Source organism: Lygodium microphyllum, unplaced genomic scaffold (genome assembly GCF_053477565.2).
Source record: "Lygodium microphyllum isolate KBCC unplaced genomic scaffold, Lygodium_microphyllum_v1.1.10 scaffold_63, whole genome shotgun sequence".
Taxonomy (NCBI): domain Eukaryota; kingdom Viridiplantae; phylum Streptophyta; class Polypodiopsida; order Schizaeales; family Lygodiaceae; genus Lygodium; species Lygodium microphyllum.
The window spans coordinates 291686-318750 of NW_028229546.1; the positions used below are offsets into that span (position 1 = coordinate 291686).

Consider the following 27065-nt stretch of genomic DNA (forward strand, 5'->3'; position numbering starts at 1 on the left):
AGAGTGGAGGTGGCTAGCCACCTGGGTCTTTCAATCATCTCCTAAGTTCTTGTTAATACAAGAGTATTTTAGATAAGGTCAATCCATTGTTGGAGGCTGGAAATGAAATCACACGCTCATGCTCATAAACAGAGCTCCAAACCACTGGGCTACACCCCAGACCTCACTCCTAAGTTCTACTACAACACTAGACTAGGTAGACAGATGCGGAAGCAACAAGATGATTTGTGTTACTCCAAGGTGAGATATTAGGAAAAGCTAAGTATCATGGGCCACTTTGCTCATGTGGCTCATGATCCATACTTTGTAAAGGGGGACGATCAAGAACAGAGGTAAGCCTAAGCTATGTAACACATATTACCATTTGTTGACTCTCCACTAACGTGGGGCCCCTCTTGTATACGCCAAATAAGCAACAGACATCCTTGTCATTAAGCACGTCTCCTAAGCCATGTTCTATTGTCTAGCAACTCTAAAATCCTGCTATCTGTTCATTTTTAATGGTGTCCATGCTTTCCAAGAGTCATGGGCTCTGTCATTCATGCTCCTGATGGAATTAGCTTTAAAGTGGACAAGACACAAGTCCTAAATGCATAGTGACATGGAACGGGTTTTGGAGAATGGAATGAAACAATAATGGGAACAGGAATGGAGACAAGATTTGCCAGGGGGACTCTAACATGGGGATGGGACTGGGATGGTACAGGGACCAGATGGGACTGGGATGGTACGGGGACCAGATGAAACTGGGACAGATAGCTAGAAAATAGCCATTCCATGTTACTATGCATAGATAGATCTACAAGGCATCATAAATGATACTACTTTGATCCTTCCAAGAAAGTACTATGTCCAAATTTATGGTCTATGGCATCTGAATAATGCCTGCATAATCATTGTGTGCCGGCAACATGGATATATGTGATGACACCCCTTAAGTTTGATCTTCCGCAACAGCTGTAGTAAGAGAATTCGACACCTCAAATAGGTGCCATGCCAGTTAATAATACTTACTAAAGCATCCATGGCTTGAATGGAACACTCCAATCAAGCTTTCCGCATCAGCATTGGCAGAAGCAACAAACTGCTGTCTTTTTTGTTTTGTGGCTTGCACAAAAAATGAAATCAACCATGATATTACTGGATCCAACCTTACAGATCTCAGGACAGCCTGTCCGGCTGACTGCTCTTGAGTCAATTTTTTAGTCCTTGTTTACTTGCAAACCCTACAGTAGTGGTATTTGTGCTGCTTCCACCAAAGGGCCTCTCCATTCAGTTTTTCATTATATAATCCACTTGTACCAGTCAATCCAATTTGCCACAGCTAAATAGTTTAAACAGGATAAGCATATTAATTTTTTATCCTTCACTATATGGTCAAGAGGTACCTTCAGTCCACAAAAGAATACAAAATCTACAGGGGCAACATGTATATGCTAGTGTCCTTTCAAGAGAGAAAAGTGTTCAAATCATATCTGCTACATTACAGAAACAGTGATTGCACAGGCGAGCACAAACATCCAAGCTTACATAAAACTAAATGCATTAAACAGTGTGCACACATATACTGACAAGTTTTAATTAGAAACTAACATAAAATTCAGCATCTGAAACATCAGACCTTCCTTGTCTGGCCAGAATTTAACACTGGTTCCAGTGCGTTCTCTTTTACTAATAGGAAGTTGATTGCGGGAAAGTGCACAGACTGGCTTCCCCCTTTGAAAAGCCTGGAAATACTCCCACCCATTTCTCCATACTTTTACCTCCAACCTCTAATCACATTTAGACAAAGTTAATAGAGAAAATCATGTTTTCTGAAAAAAGGCAAAATTATTCTCTCAGTGCTGACCTCAGAAAGAGCATTGACAACTGACACACCAACACCATGCAGACCACCAGACACATTGTATCCACTGCTGTCACCTCCGAATTTACCCCCAGCATGGAGAACCTTGCATATAACAGACATATCTCAAGTCTCAATTGCTTAAACAAATGTCACAACATGATTATAAAGCCACTGTCAAAAGGCAAGCCTGAAAGTATGGAGCACTCAGTTACAACAGATGTCTTAATCATCAGGATCCAGCCACCACAAACAGATAAAGCATCAAAAAACTATTTCCTTAAGTAAAACTCTAGGAGATGTTGCTTTCTCATTCCCTGTTTTACAGGCCTGCTACTTTGTTTACTAACCCTAAAGATATCCATACTTGTTGTCATCTTCTTATATCTGCTGAAGTGACAATCTTTCATGTGTGTCTCATTTTTCCCTTGTTTCTCAAGTGATATTGTTCAACATTGATTTCATATCTCCCTGCCAACATTTGACATAAAATCCATAACATTGATTTCATATCTCTCTGCTAACATTCAACGTAAAATCCATGCAACTTCAGAGGCAAAATCTTCTTACTGAACCAGGAAATGAATTCAAACTTCCTAACTTTCCTCGATCAAACATTTCTATACAGAACCTGGGCACAATGTCCCAAAAACTATGATCAACCATTCCCATGGATTAGTTTTTCCAAGAAAAGAAGATCCTGTTTATAACACTTTGAAAAAACCCTGATATAAGAAACAAAGTGCAAAATGTCTTAGAAGGACTGCTAAGTATACACATACGCACAATGGCTGAGTGAACAACCAATCTGGTGGGCTGTGCAAGATCACGTGAGGCACTAAATGAAACGAGATACCCAAGTCCCATGTCTCAACAAAAGCATCTTTCCTCATCTTCTTGGAGACGCCATGTAGTCACTCCCGCATAGAGTATGAAACATCTCTACCTCAATTCTCGAAAGAATCTCTACAGTCTACAGTGGAGACATCCTGAAGGTCAATGGTGTGGCTACATTTCATAGTCCAAAATTTAAATCAACCAAGCAATGATGCTATAGCAGATCATCTCCCATCTATGGCCATGCCCATAAGTCCATTGAGTCTAAGAGTAATTTAGAAGTCGGCATCCTGCTTGAATGTTGAGCAACAATGAGAAAATAGTGGTTTCCTTGAACATCCTCATATCCACAAGTTAGGCCTTTGTCTGTGACCCAAGCTACTACCCCAAGTCACTATCATCAGTTCAATTGTGCCATGAAAGACCAAACCTATGGTCTCTTCTCTAAACCTCCTGGACTCCGGAACAACGCCATAAACAATGCATCTGAGTCTCCTCTCTCTCTCCACATCCAGCACATGCTCAATAATCTGGCCATAACAAAGTCATGTGCCAACTACTAGACTCCTGTGCATGATCAATCATCAATCGTAGGAAGAAAGAGATCTTTCTAGGTCTAAAGCTACCCTCTAATCTCCTTAACAAATCCGTCAAGAAAGACAAAGATACCTTATCCTTGGTGATTGTTGGCTCTGTTTTCATCCTGCTCATCTGAATCCTTCTCTCTAACTTTGTGGTGTATCCAAAGAAGGCACATCCTTGCCTCTATCGAAGTATGGATCTCTGCAAACTCACTATCATTGGCCACACTGTAACCTCTCTAAGGGCCTCCACTCGTATGTTCAGTGTCTCCATCCCTCCATCAAGTAAGAGGTTGGGTCTGCTAGGTACTATTACCTATCATAATGTGTCATGACTCTAATCCTCAAAGGAGAGCAGATTGAAAACTTTGATTCACGTTCTCTCTCAAGAGCAAGCACCACCCTCGACTTTGAAAGGGAAGACCTTGCCTTTGCTAGCCAGAATCGTCGCCAATAGGACGCCCCCTTAGAGAAGACACCGACCCACATCTGCGAGGTGTGTGCGTCTATTGTCCGTCTCAACCATAACTCCAACACCTCTAAGATCCTAAAATTTCCTATCTCTACATCTCATGCTGAATACATCCGAAATCCACTACACACGAGAGCTATCCACAACTGGCGGATTGGGAGTGCTACCTCCGCCTTGAGCATCAAGCAATACTCCGAACTGAACTTGACTGAGCCCGAACTGAAGTCGATTGTAACTAAAAAGCATCTAGGTAAAGCTACAACAACTAAGGATGATCAGCCAAGTCATCCTCTTTCATCCACTTTGCATCTATTGGTGAAACAATGCTAAAGCTTCACCAAGAAGCATATGGAAACTTTACCTCTAACTTTACTTACCTCAAACCTCCACTAGGTTGTAGACCTTTCTTCCCCATAAGCATTGCAATGCTTATACTTTCACACTGCTGCAATTCCAACTTAACTCATCTACAACATTGCATCCATTTGACTAGCCCCTCATGTGTACCTAACATACTAGAAGCACCAGAAGCATTAGAAACATTCTTGTTTACATACTTTGGACCATTGCAATGTGACTGTATATGGGAATTTGCATACTACCAATCATACCAATATATATTTTTCCATACATTGCATGCATTATTTAGCTACATTTTTTTCTCATGGCCAATACTATACAGAGCATTTGCATGACCAATATTAATCCCATGAGTCCCAAACACAGTGGGCTGCATATATGCATTGCCAAACTTACCACTTTGTGCCCCAACACCATGCCAACATTGTTATACATGGAGTTATGGATAATACCAACCCTATCTGAATACATTGGGCCTTGCACACCATACATTGGTTGCTACATACCCTAAGGAGTAGTGGCATACATCCCTGTATGTGGTCCTTAACCCACTATAGCATGGAAACTAGTGCCGCCACCAAAGTACCTTAGCTGCCCCTATTGAAAAACCACTTCTTCAATTTCACACACTTCATTTAGGGTTTCGCATTGACAACCCGAAAAAGGGCTAGTGTCCACAATTTGGCCACTTTTTCAGTGGGCACCTACCACCCTACACAAGCTATGCCTATAAATAGGTAGTCACTTCATTCATACTTCTACCACACCCCACCACTCTTCAATCATTCTTTACCCCTCTTCCTCTGTCATCAAACACCCTTCACTTCTCTCCCCAACCCCTTCCATTGCCCTCACACCCCTTCATGAGGACATTGCGGTTCATGGCTTGTGGCTACCTTCACCCTTTCTCTTCTGCTTCAAGCGCCCTATTCTAGTATCAAGCCTTGCATTTGGAGCATCTTCCATCTGATGTCACCATCATTTGCTTGACGTCAACACCCTTCTCCATCCAGCTCCACCTTCGCCTGCGTTTTTCAATGTGGAGGCCTTCTTCTTGCTTGGTGTCAACATCTCTAGCTTGGCATCAACATCCTAGCCTTTAGCGACAATCTACATCACCAAGCATCAATGATTTCATCACTCGTCTATCATAGGGAATGCTAGGACCTACGTTTCTGCAGCCTAACTTCTCCTCCATCACCTAGCATCACTCGTCTATCACAAAGGCTGCTAGGACCTGCGTTTTTGCAGCCTGGCTCATCCTCCATCATCTAGTGTCATCATTATCCACCTGGCATCAATATCTAAGCTACTCCCCCTGTGTTTGACAAGTCCAACACTCTGGGATTTACGTTTTGCTGCCCAGGTCCTACATTTTGCTCCTTGCACTATGCAAATTTCCCATAACTGCTACCGCCTAATTCGAATAAGACAGTGCAGTTACCTTCTGAGCTTCGGCTCCACTGTATTAGCTTTTCTTTTCATCACATGATTCAGTGCATCATCACCGTGTTCCTCTTGTATTTCTAAGTTTCTCCTCTCTCTCGGTGTATGCCATACACACTCTAAGTTACTCCCTGCAAACCCTACTCTCTCTCTCTGCACTATCGCTTATTTTGACATAATATCATAGCATACTTTATATTTTTGACATGTATCAACTAAAGACCATGTTCATCGGAGAAGGCAAAGACAGGTTGCCAGTTCGGCATCATCTATTAATTTCCCACTTCATTTCTGTTGCATCACAAGGAGATAGAGATACCCTTTTCTTTCTCTCCCAACCACCCACCCTTTTGCGGGTTGACACTCTGGTACTATGACTTCTCCGCAAGAAGATGGACAGACCACTAGGTGCTTCTCTTCTAGCATCACCGAAACCTCCACTGATGCTTGCCGACATGGACCTTTACTCCCTACTCCGCTGGAGTATATACGTCTACCCCCAGGCATTGGTTGTGCAACCTCTCCCTTTCGCGCCACAGAGTTTATCTACACCGGCTTTCAAATTTTTATACTCAAGGTAATAAGACACATTTTCTCTCCCACCCACCCTTTTAGGGGTTGACACTCCGTGCTATGACTTCTCCACAAGAAGATGAACAGACCACTAGGTGCTCCTCTTCTAGCATCACCGAAACCCCCACCGATGCTTGCCGACATGGATCTTTGCTCCCTACCCCGCAGGAGTATCTGTGTCTACCCCCAAGCACTGCTTGTGCAACCTCTCCCTTCCGGGCCACAGAGTTTATCTGCACTGGCTTTCAAATTTTTATGCTCAAGGCAATAACACACATCGGATGCACGTTAAGGCCTTTCAAGCCACATGAGGATTGACTCGTACCACGGCCTCCTCGCGACTGCCGCAATGCAATACGAAGGTTGCTTCTACTTCTTCTAGGGTTTTAGGAATGCCACCTCGACAACCCGCAATTCTATAGTCCACTCCTTCAAGCCGATATCTTTGATACCAAGCCGATATCTTTGATACCCCAGATACCTTCTTCGAGATGACCGTTATCACTTCCTTCGTCATTAAATGATTCGGAGTGCATGATCCATGAGTTTTTCGATTCCTTCTCTCTCGCTGAGAGGGATTGAGAGCGGGATGTACTTTTTTTGCCCTCCAAGGAGGCTCCTACTTTTTCTTTGGCTTCAAAGGGGACCCCTCCCCCACCACCCTTAAGAGGGGGCATGTCCTCATCATGAAGTTCATCACCCACCAGTTACTCTATTGTGATGGCTATCTTCAAACAGTCATTTCTCCTATTGATACCCAAGATCTTCAGAGACGCCCGAGATCGAGGCCTTGGAGGTTTAGCTGCAACTTGGTGAGGAGACTTTCAAATCCCTTCCAGCATGGAATTATGAAGCTAGTAGCTTCTCTCCCAAGGTGCAATTAGATTCTACAGTTCATCCCATCTATTGTTCCTTACTACAAATTACCTTTCAAGTGGAAATCTTGGATCTTCAGGATCCTCCTCTTCTTTATCGTATCTCTCTTCGCTCCTCTTTCTTCATTGCCTTTTGGGCCTAAGAGGAGGTGTTGAGAAACCACTTCTTCATTTGGATTCCAAAAGTCTTGAACCTCGTGACATTTTGATCCATCCCAAATTCACAGGATGAATTTAGATGCATAGAAGCAGCTTGTCCAAGCTATCTATCTTTGTGACGCCACATTTGTAAAAAGCCATGAAGCTTTGACTTTTTACTAAAAGTTGTAGCTGGTTCTTAATAGGTAAATAGTCAAATGAAAGCATGTCCTTTCATGGCTTTTGACACCTTGGACACTTGGAAGAACAAATCAAGTAGTCACATTCCAAAATACTTTGTCTCATACATTTCATTTAGGGTTTCACATTGAGAGCCCCAAAAAGAGCTAGTGTCCACATTTTGGCCACTTTTTCAGTGGATATCCAAACAACGGTGCGCTACCCTAGACAACTTATGCCAATAATTAGGCAATCACTTCATTTATACTTCTACCACACCCCACCACTCTTCATCCATTCTTCACCCCTCTTCCTCCGTCATCATGTACCTTTTACTTCTCTCACTAGCCCCTTCCATTGCCCTTACACCCCTTCAGAAGGACATTGCGGTTCATAGCTCATGGCTCGTGGCTCGTGGCTCATGGCAGCCTTCATCCTTCTTCTTCTACTTCAGGCACCTTGTTTCAACATCAGGCGTTGCATTTGAAGCATCTTTCACGTGGCATCACCATCATTTGCTTGGTGTCAACACCCTTCTCCATCAGGCTCCAACTTCACCTGCGTTTTTCAATGTGGAGGCCTTCTCCTTGCTTGGTGTCATCATCTCCAGCTTGGCATCAACAACCTAGCCTCTGGCGATAGTCTACATCACCAAGCGTTAGTGATTTTATCACAAGACCTGCTGGGATCTGTGTTTTTGCTTCTCCTTTATCACCTGGCATCACTCCTCTATCACAAGGGCTGCTAGTGGACCTGTGAATCGCCTCACATCACTCGTCTATCATAGAGGCTCTTGGGATCTACGTTTTTGCAACTCAGCTCATCCTCCATCATGTGGCATCATCATTATCCACCTGGCATCAATATCTGGGCGGCTCTCTCTAGGTTTGCCAACTCCAACACTCAGATTTGCATTTTGCCGCTCATGTTACTCCCCAGCATCAGAGGACTGCGGTTCGCTCCCTCCACAACTAGTGATCATCTTCCACATCTCTGACAGCATCAAAGGAGAATGGTCCGCTTCCTTGACAATTGTCTTTCACCTTCCAGTGATTCCTTTGATAGCCCATTGCCTAGAGGATTGTGTTTTGCTCTTTTCACTGTGTAGATTTTCCATAGGTGTTACCACCTAATTCAGACAAGACAATGCAATTATCTTCTAAGCTTCGGCTCCCTTATATCAGTTTTTCTTCTCATACCATGATTCAGTGTATCATCACCATATTCTTCTTGTGTTTCTGAGTTTCTCTTCTCTCACTATGTTTGTTGTACACACTGTGTTACTCCCCGCAAATCCTACTATCTCTCTGCATTGTCACTTATTTTGACATGGTATAAAAGCATACCTATTATTTTTTACATGCATTCCTTGCTGTCCAAAAAAGCATTGGATTGGCACTTCCAATTTGGCCTTGCTATACATCAATTGCCCCACTAGCTGCTCACGCTCATTGTCCACATTTGGAACATCATGCTGTTGTATTGACTCTTCCTTCGATGCATCTTGCTGTCTTGAACATCTTAGAGATTATTTTCTCTTCTTGCCTTTTTTGCCCTCCTTTGAGGGTTAAAAAAGCACATAAACTAAGGATCATCTACCAATTACATAAACATTTCAATTGTTGTCGTTAGCTGATCTTTAAACTGGTTATCAAATTCCTCTTTCTCTTGCTGGTCATCAGCTTCAAGAGACCTAGAAGGACCGACCTCTTGTCTAATTCTCTCATTCTTAACTTGTCACAATGATCTATGTCTTGTCCAAGATTATCCATTGCATTTTCCCTGACACCGTGTTGGCCCCATAATTGAAATTCCTTGCAGTATTTCTTTATCTTATATTGCAAATGGAAGAAGTACAACTAAGATCCGCTAATCTCCTACGCTAATCCAAGTGCCTCTTGCAATCAAAACTGATCAACAAGCCTCCAAACGAGTTTCCCCTTAGTTCGCTCAAGGATTGGCCTTCACTCTACTCCTTGAAAGACAAATTCAGCCCCAAATCTAATATTGGCTGGCTGGCGTATTGAATCTCCCTAAAATTCCTCAATTTCAACTACAGGAATTGAAGTACTAGACCCTCAGTGTTGAGCACGCATCCCGAAGTGGCTGTCAAAACCATAATTTCTGCTAAAAATTTAGAGTTTATAGCATAGATTGAATGAAATCTCTTCTTCTCATGGCTCAAACTACTAGAAAATGCTAAGATAACTTGAGAGATGGCTAAGGGCTAAACAACCTTGCACATTTGATTAATACCTTAATCAAATATTATCGACACGATTAGAGCATCTCAAAATTTCATATCCCCATGATTGTCCTAATCACCTATTATGTGAATGCGAAGCTGCTCTGCTCATCCAAGAGTGGAAGTGATAGACTGTTACGTCCATAGCACTAGCTTCTTCCAAGGTTCCTTGCTTGGGTCAATAGAACCCAAAACACCTCTAAGTATGGGTTGAATGATAACATCCCAAGCCACCTTTGCCTCAACTGACCTCTCATTTGCTTTTAACCAAGTGTAGTTCCTAATGAGACACTATTTAGAAACCAAGTCATTCAGTACTAATTCCCTCCTCCACTTCTATTTTTGGTTTCTGTTTACAACACCAAAAAAGGATTTCTGATGTCTTGTAAGAGAGTGAGGGCACCACCCAGAAGACTTCAGCGGGCGACACTCTAGATAGTCTATGCCTATATATATGGCATTGACTCAACCCCGTCCCATATTCATTCCTTCCAACATTCAGTCACTCTCTTTCTATGCATTGTTGCTCACACCCAACACGAAGGATAATGCAATTCATGGCCTTCATCTCTCCCTATACCAAGTGCCATGTCTCCTTCACCTTTCAAGCTACGTTTTGGCCTTCAAATTCTCTTCCTCCGCCTACCAACCATTTTACTTTAAATCCTACCTAAGTTTTTGGTTGCAAATTCTCTTTCTCCACTTGGTGACCATCATCTTCATTTGGCGTCAACAAAAGCATGTGTTTATGCTGCCAAATCACCTCTTTGTACCTAGAGACAGTGCTCTCCACTTGGTATCAACAAGCTATGTTTCGCAGCCTGCCACCTCGCTAGCATCAGCATCGGCTCTGACAAGCACCTATTACCTAAGATACCTATGTTTTTGTAGTTCTTCCTCCATCAAGGGCGGGATTCCCTCATCTAGAAAGCCATCTTGTTGATCCTCATCTTTCATAGTACACATTCATAGCTGGTGATCTTCTTCCTTGACTCCAGTGGCATCAAAGGACTGTGTTCCACTCCCTCAACAGCTCTCCTTCACCTTAAGCATACATGTTCAACATCCCACTATCGAAGGACTATGTTTCACTCCCTCTACAGTGCAAGCTTCCTCCAAGTGTTGTCGCCTCATTCAAGCAAGACAAAGCAATTATCTTCACAGCTTCAGCTCCACTGTATCAGCTTTGTTCACTTACCATGATTTAATGTTTCATTATCTTCTTCTATGTTTTTTGAGTTTCTCTTCTCTCTTAGTATTTATTGTACACACTATGTTTCCCCCCGCAAACCCTATTGTTTCTCTAGTTTGTTTTCACAACCACCATTTCTTCGCATAGTATCATATCCGGAGGTGCTCAAAGAGTTGTAAAGATCTTCTATATCAGAGAAGGCAAAGATAGGTTGCAGGTTCGGCATCATCTTCTAATTGTCCCCCTTATTGTTGTTGCATCATCGTGAGATACCCTTTTCTTCTTCTCCCTCCCACCCTCTCTTTTCTAGGTTGACACACTAGTACAATGCCTTCTCCCTTGACAGATGGAAAGTCTATTGGGTGCTCCTACTGCAGCAAGAACGATCATACAATTGAAGATTGTCAACTTCAACCTTTTCTCCCCATACCACTAGAGCACATACGTCTACCATCAAGCACTATTTATGCCATATCTCCCTTCTAGTCCCCACAAGCTTCTTCTACATTGGCTATCAAAGTATTACGCTCAAGGCAATAAGACACATCTGATGTGCACTAAGTCCTTACGAGCAAAAGGAGGATCATCAAGCGCAGCGACCTCCTGGAGACCACCTCAATGCACAATAGAGGTTTCCCCCCCTATTTTCAGGTCCAATGGCTTCCACAATGACAACCTATTGTTGGGATGTAAAGGTCCTTTATTCACCTCCGTGTATTGTACACGTATATTATTTAGTTGTACATGTGAATGCACCCTTACGTGCCCTAAGTATAAATACATTTTATTCTTTGTGTACCAACACATTGTTGATACACCCAAATCGGTTCGTACTCTCCCTCAGCCGCTCCAACTCACATGTACACTCCTCCCGCTACAGCACATTCTCAACAACAGGTATCAGAGCAAAGGTTGTAAGCGCTTTCCGAGACCAGAGGCATTAGTCATAAGACTAGGACCAACGGGGAGTGAATGGTACTCGCAACCAGACAGACGTTCGACAAACCTGACGACTAACAACCATGCCAGGTCCAGCGACAGGATTGCACGCAACGAAGGAAGCTGCGTGTGGCTGACGTCCAACGAGCAGGCCCATGCGTAAGCTACGACTGGCTGACGACCAGCATCAGATCCAACAAAGAACAGGAGACGTGGGATATTGCTCACGATTGAGCAATGGGGTCCAACAAGGAGCGCGCCAATGCACGTGGGCAACGGGGTCCAACAGCGAGCGAGCAGGCACACGCATCGCGTTACAAGTCGACGCCAACGGACAGGTGACGTGACAAGTCAACGGGTCAACGGATCCGCCCTGGTCATTTTTTTTAATCAAAAATTCTTATAATCTCACTTATCCCCTTACTCTGACGGGGGTTCGCACATGGAAGCACAGGTTTCAAACTTATGTAAATTTGAGCCTGAACATTTAGGGGCTTTTCCCAGATTTGGAGTTGTTTATGCTTGACAGTAACATTTGTGTCAAAAATTGCAGACATTGTGCATATTGACCTCAGTTAAATTCGGCATTTTGCCGAATTTGTTGGAATTTCGCTCATTCGAGTAAAATTTCCTGACATTGGACCCGGAAAAATTGGGGCTTTTCATGTATTGATGAAAATTTGCTCATGTGGGCCAGATTGGCTGACATTTACGCACTGTTGGACCTGGAAATTTGGGATTTTGTGCAGATTTTGGTAAATTTCCGCAACATTTGCTCGTGTGGTGGCTGGTTTATGTAACAATAGCAGAGGTTTATTTTTGGTTGGGCAAGAACAGCAATGCATTCGCTGGTTCAACTTGTGCTCTTGCAGTTCAGTGCATTTACACTTGTGCTTGTGATAAAAACGGTTGCAACTTCTTCCAGTTCCAACATTAAGAGTTTGATGGAAATCAAACAATTTGATGGTCAAGGCTTTGACCTTTGGAAATACCATATGCAAGGCAAACTATTCTTAAAGGATTGTGAAGATGCTTTGCAAGAAGATAAAACCACACAAATGTCTGATGCAAATTGGGCCAGAGTCAACAAAAAGGCTGTGGCGTATATAAAGATAGGTGTCACTAATGACATTTTGATAGACATTAAGGGCTTGGATACTGATTATGCAATATGGAAGAAGTTGAAAACTACCTATGAGATCACCACACCTGTTAATCAGGTGCATTTAATGCACAAGTTGGTGAATATGCGATTGGATTAGTCCAAGCCTGCAACTGAGCACTTGAGTGCATTTACTGGCATTTTTAATCAGCTCAAGGATGCAGATTTGGATTTTGATGATAAGTTGAGAGCGATCTTTTTTATTATGACACTGCCTGATTCTTGGGAGACCTTGGTGGTTTCTCTCAGCAATAACCCCAATCTCTCATATGATGGTGTGAGGGGTTCAATCTTGAATGAACAAATTAGACGTATGTCTAGTGGAGAAGGCAATAACTCAGCTTATAATGTAAGAGGCAGAGCTGAAAAGAAAAATGCAAATGTTGGACAGAGAAACAAAAGCAAGAGCAAAGAAAAGGAAAAGAGTGATGTAACTTGCTATCACTGTGGTCGGAAGGGTCACAAGAAGCCTGATTGCAAGTACTACAAGAAGAAACAAGAGAGAAAGAAGAATGCAGGAGACAGAAAGAAAAAAGAGGACGATACATCTGAGGACAAAACAAATGTATCTGAGGCAGCCAAAGGCAAGGAAAAGGCCAATGTAGCCTCCAGTGTAGTCATAGAGGAGCTCTCACATGCAGAGACTGATGTTCTATGTGCACTAGATTATGATGCCCTTGTATGTCACATGCATGATATGTAGAGTACCAAGGCTCATGTGATTGATGCACTTTTGTCAGTTGATGATGGTGTCACTCAAACTTGGATTGTAGACTTTGGTGTCTCTTTCCATGTAACTCCTTGTTTAGAGTGTTTTGTTATGTTCAATGCAGGTAATTATAAAAAAGTATACCTTGGAAATAACCATGCTTGCAACATTGATGGGATTGACACTGTACACTTGCCTTTCGATAATGGGCAAGAGCTTGTGTTGAAAGATGTCAGATATGTGTCTGGCATCAAAAAGAGTTTACAATCTGTTGGTCAACTTGACTTGCATGGTTACACTACACTCTTTGGATGTGGTTTGTCACAATTGAAAAAGGGTTCCATGCCGATTGCAAAAGGAACCAAGAAGGGCACTTTGTATTGTCTGCACTACTATAAAGCTTTGAATGGCAAATTTCTTACAATTGCTGAAATTGGCTGTCATTTGGAGTTGTGGCACAAGAGATTAAACCATATGAGCCAGAAAGGACTTGATGTCCTTACCTCTTTGAAGAAGGTTGATGGAAAAGGCTCTAAACTTGATTTTTGTAATGACTATCAGTTTGGAAAGCAAATGAAAAATTCATTTTACTATAGTGTCTCCCGTAAGTCGAATGTCTTGGACTTAGTGAATTCTAATATATATAGTATGCCCGTGAAATTGTTAGGTGATGCTACATATTTTGTCTCTTTTATTGATAATTGTTCCAGAAAGATTAGGGTTTATCTGTTGAAAAAGGAAAGTGAAGTATTTGTTGTTTTTAAAACTTTTCATGCATTTGTGATCGATCAAACAAATAGAAAGCTTAAATGCTTGAGAACTGATAATTGGGGCGAGTTCACATCCATTGAGTTTAAGTCCTATTGTGACTTGCATGGATTCAAGAGGGAGCTTACATCTCCTTACAGCCCTTCTTCAAATGGGGTGGCTGAAAGATACAATAGGACTTTATGTGAAAGAGTGCGGTGCACGCTGTCCACTGCTAATCTCCTTCATGAATTTTGGGGAGAGACACTTAAAACCATGGTTCACATCTGCAACCGCTCTCCAAACAGGTCCTTAAATAATGCCACCCCTTAGGAGGTTTGGTATGGCAAATCGGCCTCATATGACCATTTACGAATATTCAGTTGTGATGCTTTTGTGCATGTTAGAGATGAGCTAAGGAGTAAACTTGACCCGAAATCCACCAAAGGCATTTTCATGGGCTATGGTGATGAGGGTGAATTTGGCTATAGAGTGTGGTTACCACAGTCCAAGAAGATTATTCGCAATCGTAATGTTGTGCTTAACGAGGCAAAGTTGCTGAAAGGTACTTTAGCCTCTAATGAAGACATGAAAAATGTCAAATTTCAGAATTTGCAGCCACCTATTGCTTCAAATGATGAGCCTTTTGATGTTGTACCACAGGCTGAAACTGATGATCAGCCGATTATTTTTTAGCCAGATGATGATAGACAGCAAATAGAAGCACGAGGAGGTCGTGTACAGCGAGATAGACATGCCGATTATGAAAATGCAAGTGCTGGAAATGAAAATGAAGGTGTTATACAGCATGAACAGCATGCTGAAAATGGCTTATAGCAGCCAATAAATGCTGAAAACGACATACCTCTAGATGTAGACCCGATTTCTGAGAATGTAGATCATTGGGTACGCAAGTCTACATGCTTAAGAAGACAGCCACATAGGTATCACCCCTCTTTGCACTATGTGATGCTTACAAATGAGGGTGAGCCTCTTACATATAAAGAGGCCAAGTCGTGTAAGTGGGAGCTAGCTATGCAAGAAGAGATTAAATCTATGTATGCTAATGATACTTGGGATCTTGTGTCATTGCCCAAAGGAAGAAAGCCTCTTCTAGACAAATGGGTTTACAAAGTAAAGACAATTGATGGGAAACCCAAGTACAAGGCAAGACTAGTTGCCAAAGGGTATGCATAGAAGGAAGGGATTGACTTCCAAGAGTTCTCACCTGCTGTGAAAATGACCACTCTACGTGTGCTTTTTGCTCTTACTACTGTATTGGATTTAGAGCTATATCAAATGGATGTGAAAACACCTTTTCTGCATGGTGACATTGATGAGAAAATCTACATGAAACAGCCCGAGGGCTTTGTAGTTCTTGGAAAAGAGCAATTGGTGTGTAAACTAAAACACAGCTTGTATGGGCTGAAGCAAGCACCACAGCAGTGGTACAAAAAGTTTGACACTTTTACGCTCTCTCATGGGTTTACATGCAGCCATGCAGATCATTGTTTGTACATGAAAAAGGATATAGATGGCAACCCCATCATAGTTATTTTGTATGTGGATGATATGTTGCTAGCTAGGAAAAGAAAGACTAGCTTGGATGCTCTCAAAGATCAACTGAAATCAAGTTTCTCCATGAAAGATTTGGGGAACGCAAAGCATATATTGGGCATGAGGATTTGCAAGGATAGAATGCAGAAATTGTTATTCTTATCTCAAGAGAAGTACATTGAAAAGGTACAGGACAGATTTAACATGGCTGAAGCTAAGCCTCTTGAGGTGCCCTTACCTCTACATCTTAAGCTTAGTAAAGCTAATAGCCCACAAGATGACATGGAAGCCAATGCTATGAAAGGAGTCCCTTATGCATTAGCTTGTGGCTCTCTTATGTATGCTATGATCACTACTCATCCAGACATTGCTCATGCAATGGGAGTTGTCAGCAGGTTTATGTCAAATCTTGGCAAAACACATTGGTAGGCTGTCAAGTGTATTCTTCGATATCTAAAGGATACACAAGAAAGTGTATTTGCTATGGGCAGGGTGCACTTAGTCTGCAAGGTTATTGTGATGCAGACATGGTAGGTGACTTGGACACTCACAAATCCACTAGCGGGTATGTCTTTACAGTTGCTGGTGGAGCCGTTTCTTGGTGCTCCAGGTTGCAGAACATTGTAGCACTGAGTACTACTGAAGCTGAACACATATCAGCTGTTGAAGCTTCTAAGGAAGCTATATGGTTGAGCAAACTTGCAAAGGATCTCAGCATGTCTATGAGTACTCCAGTGTTGGGATGTGATAGCCAGAGTGCTGTGTATCTGACTAAGAATGCCATGTATCATTCACGCACAAAGCATATAGATGTGCGATATCACTTTATCATACAGATTCTGGAAGATGGTCTAATCACATTGATCAAGATCAAAACACAGGACAACCCTGTAGATGTTCTCACTAAAAGTCTAAACAAGGCTCAGCATGAGCATTGCATACGACTAGTGGGAGTTGATCAAAGGTTCACTTCAGACCTTTAAGTGAGAGGTTATTGGGATCTAAAGGTCCTTTATTCACCTCCGTGTATTGTACACATGTATTATTAAGTTGTACATGTAAATGCACCCTTACGTGCCCCAAGTATAAATACATTTTATTCTTTGTGTACCAACACATTGTTGGTACACCCAAATCAGATCGTACTCTCTCTCAGTCGCTCCCACTCACCTGTACACTACCATGGTTCTCCAGTTTGCTCCATTGAGAAACAATGATTGTTGGATACCATCCTCTAATTAGTCCACTCCTTCGAGAGACAAAGGCTATTCAACTCCTTACTCTTCCTCTGCTCCGTAGTCTACTCCACTAAGAGACAATGACAATTAAAAATTATCCAAAAAAAGAGGAGGAAATACGAGGTGAGAGAAACTCAAATTTTTTGTACTATTCATTCTCTCTTTTTTAAACCCCTCACTATCCCTTTCTTTAACAAAAAACCCAAGATTTGGAGAGAGAATATTTACCCTCCATGGATATCAGCATCTAGCCTTCCTATTGGACAATCCAAAAGGCCCACATCTTAAACTATATTATTTTTAAGGGATGTGACGTATCGACCGCTAAATATAGTCAATAACGTTTGGTAGTCGTCTGGGGTCTTTCCTAGCTGCCGATGTCCACACTCCACTACTGAAATGTTTGGACTTTGATCAGTCTAGGCGACCCGAGGTCCACCTTGTACTTGAGCACAATGACAACTATACAAGTGGAGAGTAGAGTTGTATGTCCAACACTTTCCAAGCCAGAGGGCGAGGCAACCCCTAGCCTGGGAACCCTTAGTGACTCTCCATTCATGTCAATCCTTAACACTATGCCCTTAGACCAGAGCATGGGTATTTATTCCAGCATAAAAGCATAAAGATAGGCTTACCAGAAATAAGAAGGACAGCATCTTCTTGAGGCTAGAAAATTGTTAGTAGTACTCATACAGTTACAGGGGCTGTCACAAGGACATGAGAATTTGATGCTTTGCTTATGTTTAACTGACATTTGATTAAAAGATTAATCAAATGTGCAATTAAAAGATGCACATGTGTTGCACATGTGAGGTGCACATGTGTTGCACATGTGAGATGCACATGTGTTGCACATGTAAGGTGCAAGCTACTTTTTCATAGTTCAAGGCTGAAGGACCCTGTGAAAAAGATAGGTGTCAAAGGCAAAAGTTGTAACAAGTTACACTTGTTAGATTCTAGGTAAATTTTGGTGCCAGTTTGCCCCTAGGACTATTAATTGGCCATTAAGTGTCAGTGGTGACACTAGGAACTAGGCATTAATTAATGGATTAATGCTTGTCCAAGAGTCAATTAATGCATGGGATCACTTTGAGTTACAAATGGCCTAGCCAATTAATTTTGGATGGGCAAGGTCAATTTTTTGGGTATAGATTAAGGGCTGAATTAATTTTCAGAATTAATTACTTTTAAAAATTAATTAAATGACTGAAAATTGCTGAAATTTGATTAAGAAAGCTGCCACTTGGCAAAACTTTCCCATGCAAGTGGGGGAAAGGATAAATCGAGCTGAAGGGAGAGGGAAATCTCGTTTTTTCATTTTGGAGCTGTTGGAAAGAGGTGTTGGACTGTTACTGCCAGCTTTTGGGGCCATTTGCCAGCCATTGGAGACCATTTTGGTGATGGAGATTGCATATTCTTGACCTTGGGAAGCTGGCAATTGCTGCTGATGCACTTTCTCCTGAAGATCGCAGTCTCTGATGCTCCTATTGTTGTTGGTGCATCTATTTGGGGCTGGTACAACAAGGCAGCAACTGATTTTGATCAGTTCTTCGTGACAAATCTCAGAATTTTCTCTCTCTACAGCATTCTCTCATCTCCTTTAGCCTATGTTCAGCCATTCTCAGCAATTCTTAGCCATTCGGAGGAGATCTCAGCCATTTTTGGTGGGCTGATCTGTAATCTCTACAATAAACCCTAATTTACAGCAGAAATTAGGGTTTAGCAACCACCTTGGGATCCGTGCCAAAGATTGAAGGCTCAAGGGATTTCAGGAGCCAGCCCATCCTGAATTGATTTGGGGCAGCATTTGGCCAGCCAAGGGTCAAATTGGAAAAGAAGTCCTGGGTGAATCAAGGGGCAAATGACCCAAAAGGCTTGCTGGTCATTTATGACAACAAGAGCAATTGGTTAGCAAGAGGAGATTGAAGAATCTCAAGTTGTACTCCTTCCAATTGAATGAAAGCTAAAGAAATACCGCAAGGGGTGCCAGTTTTGGGGCCAACAGGGAGTATACTGTCCAAGAATGTTATGGTAAAGTGTGTATTTCATTTTATGTGCATTTATTTATTGTTGTAATTAACTCTTAAATCAGGTTATCACCACCCATTCCAAGAAGGAAGGCTGGTTTCAGGGGCAGCAGATCTAGTTTACTTATTTTGTTTTCTGGGTTGAGGGAAGCACATGGAGCCATATAGATGGCCAATAAACGTCTCCTGCTCAGAAGACAAGGGATCTGACTCTCAACAGCAACAGAAGGCCTCTTCATACTCACTCATCCTCTCTGGATCCTACAAGAGTGTGGATGATGTAGAGTTGTATCATCAAGGTAATCTCGGTTGGAGTCACCTCTTCTAGTCAATCACCTATCTGCATCTTACCTTTCTGACATGCTAAGCTGTGATGCTGCTGATAACATCTTACCTCTGACAAGCAACCAGCTCTAAGAGGATCTAGTGTCTCCAGGATAGTCTCAGTGTATCTCACGAGATTTATAGCCCAGCTGCCCATGTATTATCATACCAATTCAGGGCCCGAGTTTGGATTCCATGCTAGTACTTGCCAAGTGAGTACTATCCATCTACCACCTCAAAAGACCGTTCTGAGAGCACCTTGCCCTATTTCCTAAGCAGAGGGGCACTCTGCTATTTAGTCTCCAAGTCTCTTCTCTGGTGACCAGTACCTGGAACAGACCATGGTAAGGCAACTTACCCGTGCTAGTCGTGTTCTACTACATGTAGAAGTACAAAGCTGTTTGAGCCATCTGCTAAAACATATCGCCTTTGTGGGCTTTAAAGCTGTTCCAGATCCTATGTCAGAACCTCAGTAGGAAACTTCTAGACCCCAACTTCTACACTGGTGGCTGACAATCCTCAGTCATGAAGTAGTGTCATCGAGGTAAAAGGGTAGACACAGCAAGCTCAGGGATTGACAAGGGTATGAATAATGAATACTTATTCTCTCCCTTGAGCAGACCTTATCCACTCATGCAAGTAACAAGGTGAGTCGTACTTGAGACTAAAATATAAATGTCAGCATCCAGATAATTTACTGCAAATAAAAGTCTGTCCCCTGTATACATGGCACAACCAAGGCCTGGGAAAGTTTGCTACCAAACATGATAAATTATGGCTAGCCACTTCCACACATCACCGCAGTCAGTCAGAGTTGTGATCTAAAGACAACTGAAAGCTCCTACTCAACAGCCAGTTAGCATAGTGCTCGAACTAAACTTGATATCTTAATAGCTGTCCTACTTGGAAAGCAAGCTCATAGTGGTTTTATGAAAAACTCTAACAATTTAATGATAACTATGCACTGTCCTTGGGATAAGCGGCTTTGTATTTCTGCTTTCACAGACAATCTCCTCTCACCAAAGAGTACTTTAAAACACACTGGAAAAAACAGTATCCTTGGTTGGAATCAAAAAGCATTTCAGTGTACAACAGCAAACATTACTGTAACAGATTTTGACACCAAAACACCAAAAAAGCTTTGTCCTAGCTTTGAATCAGAAACCTTACTGTAAGGACAGTCTCGAGAGCAGATTTTTTCGTTACAGGATGCAGATCTGTTGGTATCTGGACCAAAACCACCAAGACAACACCAGGATAGACCAAGTCATCAAAAAACTTCCACCGAGTATGAACGGAAAAACATCTTTCCTACCCAACTTTAGCCTAAAACTTTCTCGCTTTTGTGATAAAATATGTATCCATAAAACATGTGAACTTTACATAGCCAATACAAAAAATGATTCTTTTTTATTGCCAACATCCACGAAGGTTCACAATAAAGTTTCACTGATGGCCATATGCATGGTTATAACAGTTGTACAATCCTTGCATAACTCAGTCTTGACTCAAATATGCACCTACAATTGGCAGTTTGGGTAGAAACATACAGGTAAGTACCACACTATTTTAACATCACTGAAACAAAAGACAATTGAAGTTGGAAAAACGGGAGTAGTCTAGCTCAGTACAAATGAAAGAGTGCAGCAAACCATGTAAGACTCCTTTTTTTGCAAGATAAAGTGTGCCTAATTATATCGGTCTAAACAATCAAATAAGTACATAGGCTCAACAGCATGGCAGAAGCAGAAAAGTCTACATCACTACGCATACAGAGCCCCTCAAGGCAATCAGAGTGGAAGGGCAGCACCAAGCCATGGTGGGGGATGTGGCACCAACGGGGGCTACCATCCCATAGCTGAAGAACAGGCTATGGTAACCCCAAGTCTGAAGCCCACTGCAATATGTCTATCACCTAAAAACAAAAGACACTCAGAATCTGTAATGCACATTGAGACTAGGCATTGTTTTGCATATCTTGTGCTTAAATTGGTTAAGGATTGAGCATCTTGCTTGCAAATCTCATCTTGTTGAAGAAAAAGGTTACATCATGCATCCAAAGCAAACCTGCCACACTCCCGTACTCTGAAAAAAGCACCTAGGGAAGCACAGAAGAACAAGCCTGCCACTGGTATTGGGATTAAGGTAACCGCACAAACATTTCACCCATGAAACACTTCACTCCTGAAACATCGCGTTTCAGCCTGAAACATTTCACCACTATGTACATCCTAAATGAAAAGCCACATCACACGGTGGAATAACACATTTAAAACTACATATGCAAATGTTTAATAGAAATTGCCCTTTTATCTTGTTGTGAAACGGATAGATGAAACACTGCACAATGAAAATGTTTTAGTAGTGAAATGTGCTTCACGTTTCAACCCTCGTGAAATGCATTTCATGGTTACCATGATTGGGATGCCCAACAAGGTACATTGGGGATCACAAACATCATTCTGCAACTTGCAACACCCCATCTAAACCAGTCTTCCTTGACGGAAAGGGTGAGGATCAACTAGATTAACCAAAATTTTACAGCAAGCAATAATTTAACAAGTTTAAAAAAATTAACACTTCACTAAATAATGTAGAGCTGATGCCGATTGCATCTTTCAGTATCCACTTCCTCTATTGAGCGAGCCAATTCTCTTACAAAATCTAGAACATTTGGCTCCTCTAGATGACCAGCAGCAAATTCCCCTATTTTGCTCCTTGATGTAAGTGATCAAGGTACCAAAGTGGGTCTTCTTCAATTGCATGCAAGTCACCCTTGTTGAACTAGAAAAGCATTAGCTTTATTTAAACAGCCCCAAAACTCAATTGATTAATTCAGTAAACCTTTTATTAAAAAAATGTGTTCCTAGAGAGTGTCCCTGTCTCATAACCACAAACCCTAGTTGGGAAGACCCAAACTTTCTATAAATATGCATGTTGCTCTCCATCCAACACAAATCTAGTTTTTGCAGCTTGCAAATACCAAAGCTTTGTTGTCCACACCTTGTAAGCGGATGATATCTCAGCCAGAGCTGTCCACCATTGTTGTCCCACCTACTGCAGATTGCTGATCTTTTTAGCCCCATTTCGACTACTGCTAGCGACTACTATTGGCCCTTGCTCCTACTGTCGCCAGCTGCCACATGTGCAAAGACTACTTCATTTACAGTCTGCAGCTGCCAACCAGCCTGCCACATCATCAACCAACCTGTGTTTTACTGTTTCTACTGTCGTTTCAGCCCGCCACATCATCAGACAGCTGTGTTTTCTGTTCCAGATCCGCTGCAAGCTGTCACATATCATTATCATCTACGTTTGCAGTTTCCCTCTCTCCTTGCTGCCCATCTGTCACTGATCCATCATCCTACTACTGCATTTGCAGCTGCCAAACACACACAAAGGCTGCCTTGTTGCATTTTGGGACCCATCAGAGTATAACACACTCTCCAACTCATTCTCTCTATCCTAGTTCTCAATACTCTAGAGTTCAAGGGCTAGTATTCTTCACTACATAGTGTGTTTGCTGCATTGAGCATTGTATTATATTCAGATTCATTGTTCATTATTCCATGTGTTCATTGTCTCTGCATTGCCCTAACCCTAACTATGTTATGTATCAATCTATGTGTTTGTCATCCAATTGTTTTTGTGTTTTCTGAGGTAGAGCATTTCTTTACAACCCCTGCTGCAGATGACTAATTCTCTTCAGATCTGCTGTAAAACTTTTTTTTGACAGCAACTACCCTTCATGCATGGCTGAGATTTTGTGCATGCATTCCAAGACAATTGGTAAATCCAACAGTAATTAGGACTGTAACAGGAAATTTGTGCTGAAAATCTTCAGGTTTGTTCAAAAAGAAGAGGAGAGGAGGAGAGGAGACAGAAATCTTCAATTCTAGCAAAGAATGGAGCCCAAACAGCAGTCCTCTGCTATCCCACAGCCCTCAAAACAGGTTGCCTGCTGTCCTTGATGTGGAAAGAGCTGTTGCCCATACAAGCAGGAACATCCCAAATGCCATTGCCAACTGCAAAACGGTATTTTTTTGCTGTGAAAACCCACCGGCAGTAATCACCCAGCATGATTGCACTCTCTCTTGCCTCCAGCCAGCCCAAAATGGCTCCCCTGGGCTGCCCCAACCTTGCATGCTATGTTTCCCCTCCTCATGGAAAGTCGCAAACCTGCCCATGCATTCTCAGCCTCTAGAAACTAAATTTCAAGCAACTGCTAATTTATGGAAATTAAAAATTCCTTAACACTACCCAAGAATTGGCCATTGCCCATCCACCTTTTTTAAACCCTTAGCCCTTTAGACTTTAAACTGTTCAAACTTTCATCAACCTTAGTCCAAAGGATTAAATATTTTAATTCTCTAACCTCCATGATGCCAAAAGTCATTTCCAAGGACACATTTAATGCTAAAGCCAAGACCTAACACTAGGCACCCACTAGCACTTGTCCATCACAACTTCAACCAATATCCCCCATTGCCCAAGCTAGGATTTGCCTATCCCTGTCTCCACAATTTAACTTGCACCTCACATGTGCACAATGTAATTGTTCCAAAGAAATAAGTTACAAATTTCATGTCCATGTGACATCACCTCTCTCCTCATCCCTACAACCTACTCCCAGCAAATTTCATGTCCATGTGACATCACCTCTCTCCTCATCCCTACAACCTACTCCCAGATTGCCTCATCTATTATCACTCATGTTTGTCATGCCTTGTCATCCCCTACCTATGAGCCTCTGTCTGAGTCAAGCGAGGACTTTAAGAGCTCTAACCTATATATCACGTGTTTCGATAGAGCAGGTAGCTCATTCTAGAGTAGTCAATTTATTGCCTTTCAGTGCATTTTCTCCTCTTTCTACATACAGCAATTTCCCTCACCTACTGGACATTGTCCGCTATTTTCAGGATTTTTTAAAGCATTTCTAGCATTTTACCAGCATCAAATGCTGGTCATTCATATTATTGGCCCTAGATTGCACTTGACCAAATTTGCCGTTAGTTGGCTTTGCATAGTCTGCCCCACCCACGCTTGGCATTCATCTTCCTCATTCCTTGGCAGGTGCACACTCCGACTCCGTCATCTTCCTCCGTCTCTCTGATGTTGTCGTCATCATTAGCTTGATTTGGTGCCCTCACGAACGTTGTGGAATGTGTGCAAGGATTGATCAGTCCTTCTGTATTCAACATTCTTTCCTTGTTCAATACAAATTTATTTCTTCTTTTCATGCAGTCTTTGTTTGTCCCTTTGCCTCTATGTTTGTATTCCTTCTTCTATATGGTATCATATCCTAGGAGAGACATAGAGCTGATTTCTCATATGAGGAGACCACCTCAAACTGCCAGGAAGCCTTGCCACATCAGTATTTTGCTGAAAACACACCTTTCTTCTTGAAGGCAATAGCTTCTTATGTAGGCAACAATCTCTCTCCCCCAAACGGACCCTCTACATCGACTTCCTCCTGATCCTGTAGCCATTTCCTCTTGTTTTGGGGCTAACTACCGCCAAAACGCAAATTTCTTGTGGGTGTCTTGCAGGATTTTGAAGATGTCTTACAACCAAATTTGAGGCTTTGATGATACAAATGAGGAACCTTCCCAACACTCCTCCGAACGGTAGTAAGATTATCGCAAAGATTAGTGCGCTGATCGTAAAGAACGGAGGTCACCTAACCCGTTTGTTTGGGAACCCTCTCCTCCCCATTCTCCATGTCTCACAAAAGACCCGTACTGCTAGCCTCCATATGCCATCAATGGCACCCTCTAAACAAGTGCCTGTACTCCCTTCTTTACCGAAAGAGGACCAACTTGATGGTTCAAACTACTCGCTTTGGTCCTGTGAGGTGGAGTGTATCCTTGATACCTTCGATCTTTGGGAGTTTGTTTCCCACCCTATTCTCTGCTGGATCGGCTCAACTCTAGAGCCCGATCTTGTCTCTTTATGAGCTTACACGATTTTGTCCTAGTATATGTGCGCAAGTTGCGGACAGCGATGGAAGAGGAGACAAAGCTTGCTTCTTTGTATCATCACAAAACATTTGCCCACCAGATTACTCTCAAGAAAAAATTACTAATGCTCAATGTTGATGATTCTATGAACATTCATATTAAGAGGTTGGAGGATATGAGGGATGAGCTTGCGTCCCTTGGCAGGATGATCTCTTCAGAGAATATGGCTATTATTCTTTCGACTCGGCTGCAATCTCCCCAGTTTGATGTCTTCTATGCTAGCCTTCTTACATCGAGGACCCATGAGAAGCTTCTATGGAAGGAGCTTGCCCCGCTTGTTTTGGGGTATGACGAGCGCCAAAGAGGTTGCCAGTGGATCCACCTCCACCAAAGCTTTTGTTGCAAATTCGCGAGGGGAAAAAAAGAAGAAAGGAAAGTCAAAGGCTAAATGATAAGAGAGTTCTTCAAGCTTTGACTTCGATTCGAAGAAGCCCAAATGCCCATACTATGAGAAGGAGACATATCTAGACGAGAAATGTTGGAAGAAGTACCCTCATCTTCATCCGAGAGCAAAGGATGCACCTAAAACATCTGAGCCTTCTACCTCTACTCTAGCAATTACCCATGAGTCAATGTTCCTTCATATTGTTGAGTTGGAGGAGCCTTCTTCAATGGCTACCTCATCTTTCGAGAGGCCTTGGCTTCTAGTCATATGACTTCACGAGGTGATTTGTTACAAGATCTACATACCCTTCTGAGGGTTCAATCCTTATTGGTGACATTGTCTCAGTGTCTATTTGTGGTGTTGGCACTATGCCTTTGTTTCCCAACCACACATCACACTCCCTTTCATAGGCCCTTTCTATTCTGAACTTGGGCTTTCCCCTCCTCTCAATTTATGGCCTTACTAGACTTAATACTCGAGTTCGAGTTGTCTTCACCGAGCAAGTTGTTTATATCAAGGATTCTTCTACAAGGGTTGTTCTCGCGACAATTTGGTAGGAGAGCTAGCTTTACAAGCTCTATTCCCCTTCTCTTATGTAAGGTCCTCCGAGGCTATTGTCTATTGTTATGCCCATTCTTGCTCGTGCACCATCTATTCCACAAACTCTTTCCCATCCCCCACCAAAGAAACTCCAATGTCAATGAAGTTCCTCGATGTAGATTGTCGATGAAGAAGCTCCTCACAATCATAGGAAACCCACTCCATCCCTTTCAGAGGAGGACGATCTCGATGTTGCAACTGTAGATTCCCTAGCCCCATAGCCAACAGCTGGTCGACCGTGTTGGGAATAAAGGGCCATTGTGCCTTTTATATGTGCACGGATGTGAACACACCCTTAGCACATTTATACTTTCATACACATACATACATACATACATACATACATAATGCATGCATGCTATATATATATATATATATATATATATATATATATATATATATATATATATATAGCATGCATGCATTATGTATGTATGTATGTATGTATGTATGTATGTATGTATGTATGTATGTATGTACATATATATATGTACATATATACATATATATACATATATACATATATATACATACATATATACATATATATACATACATATATACATATATATACATATATACATATATATACATATATACATATATGTATAT

The 27065-nt window shown here is 42.0% G+C and overlaps 1 protein-coding gene across 1 annotated transcript in view; it reads right to left on the reverse strand.

Moving 5' to 3' along the window:
- Positions 1-27065, reverse strand: part of LOC148008845 (DNA gyrase subunit B, chloroplastic/mitochondrial-like) — a 97899-nt gene that overhangs the window by 38969 nt on the left and 31865 nt on the right. Inside the window, exons 5-7 of the mRNA XM_087673991.1 lie at positions 20619-20675; positions 1850-1951; positions 1622-1772 (exon numbers count right to left, since the gene is read on the reverse strand). Of these exons, the coding sequence (XP_087530117.1) occupies positions 1622-1772; positions 1850-1951; positions 20619-20675 (310 nt within the window). The remainder of the gene's footprint in view (positions 1-1621; positions 1773-1849; positions 1952-20618; positions 20676-27065) is intronic.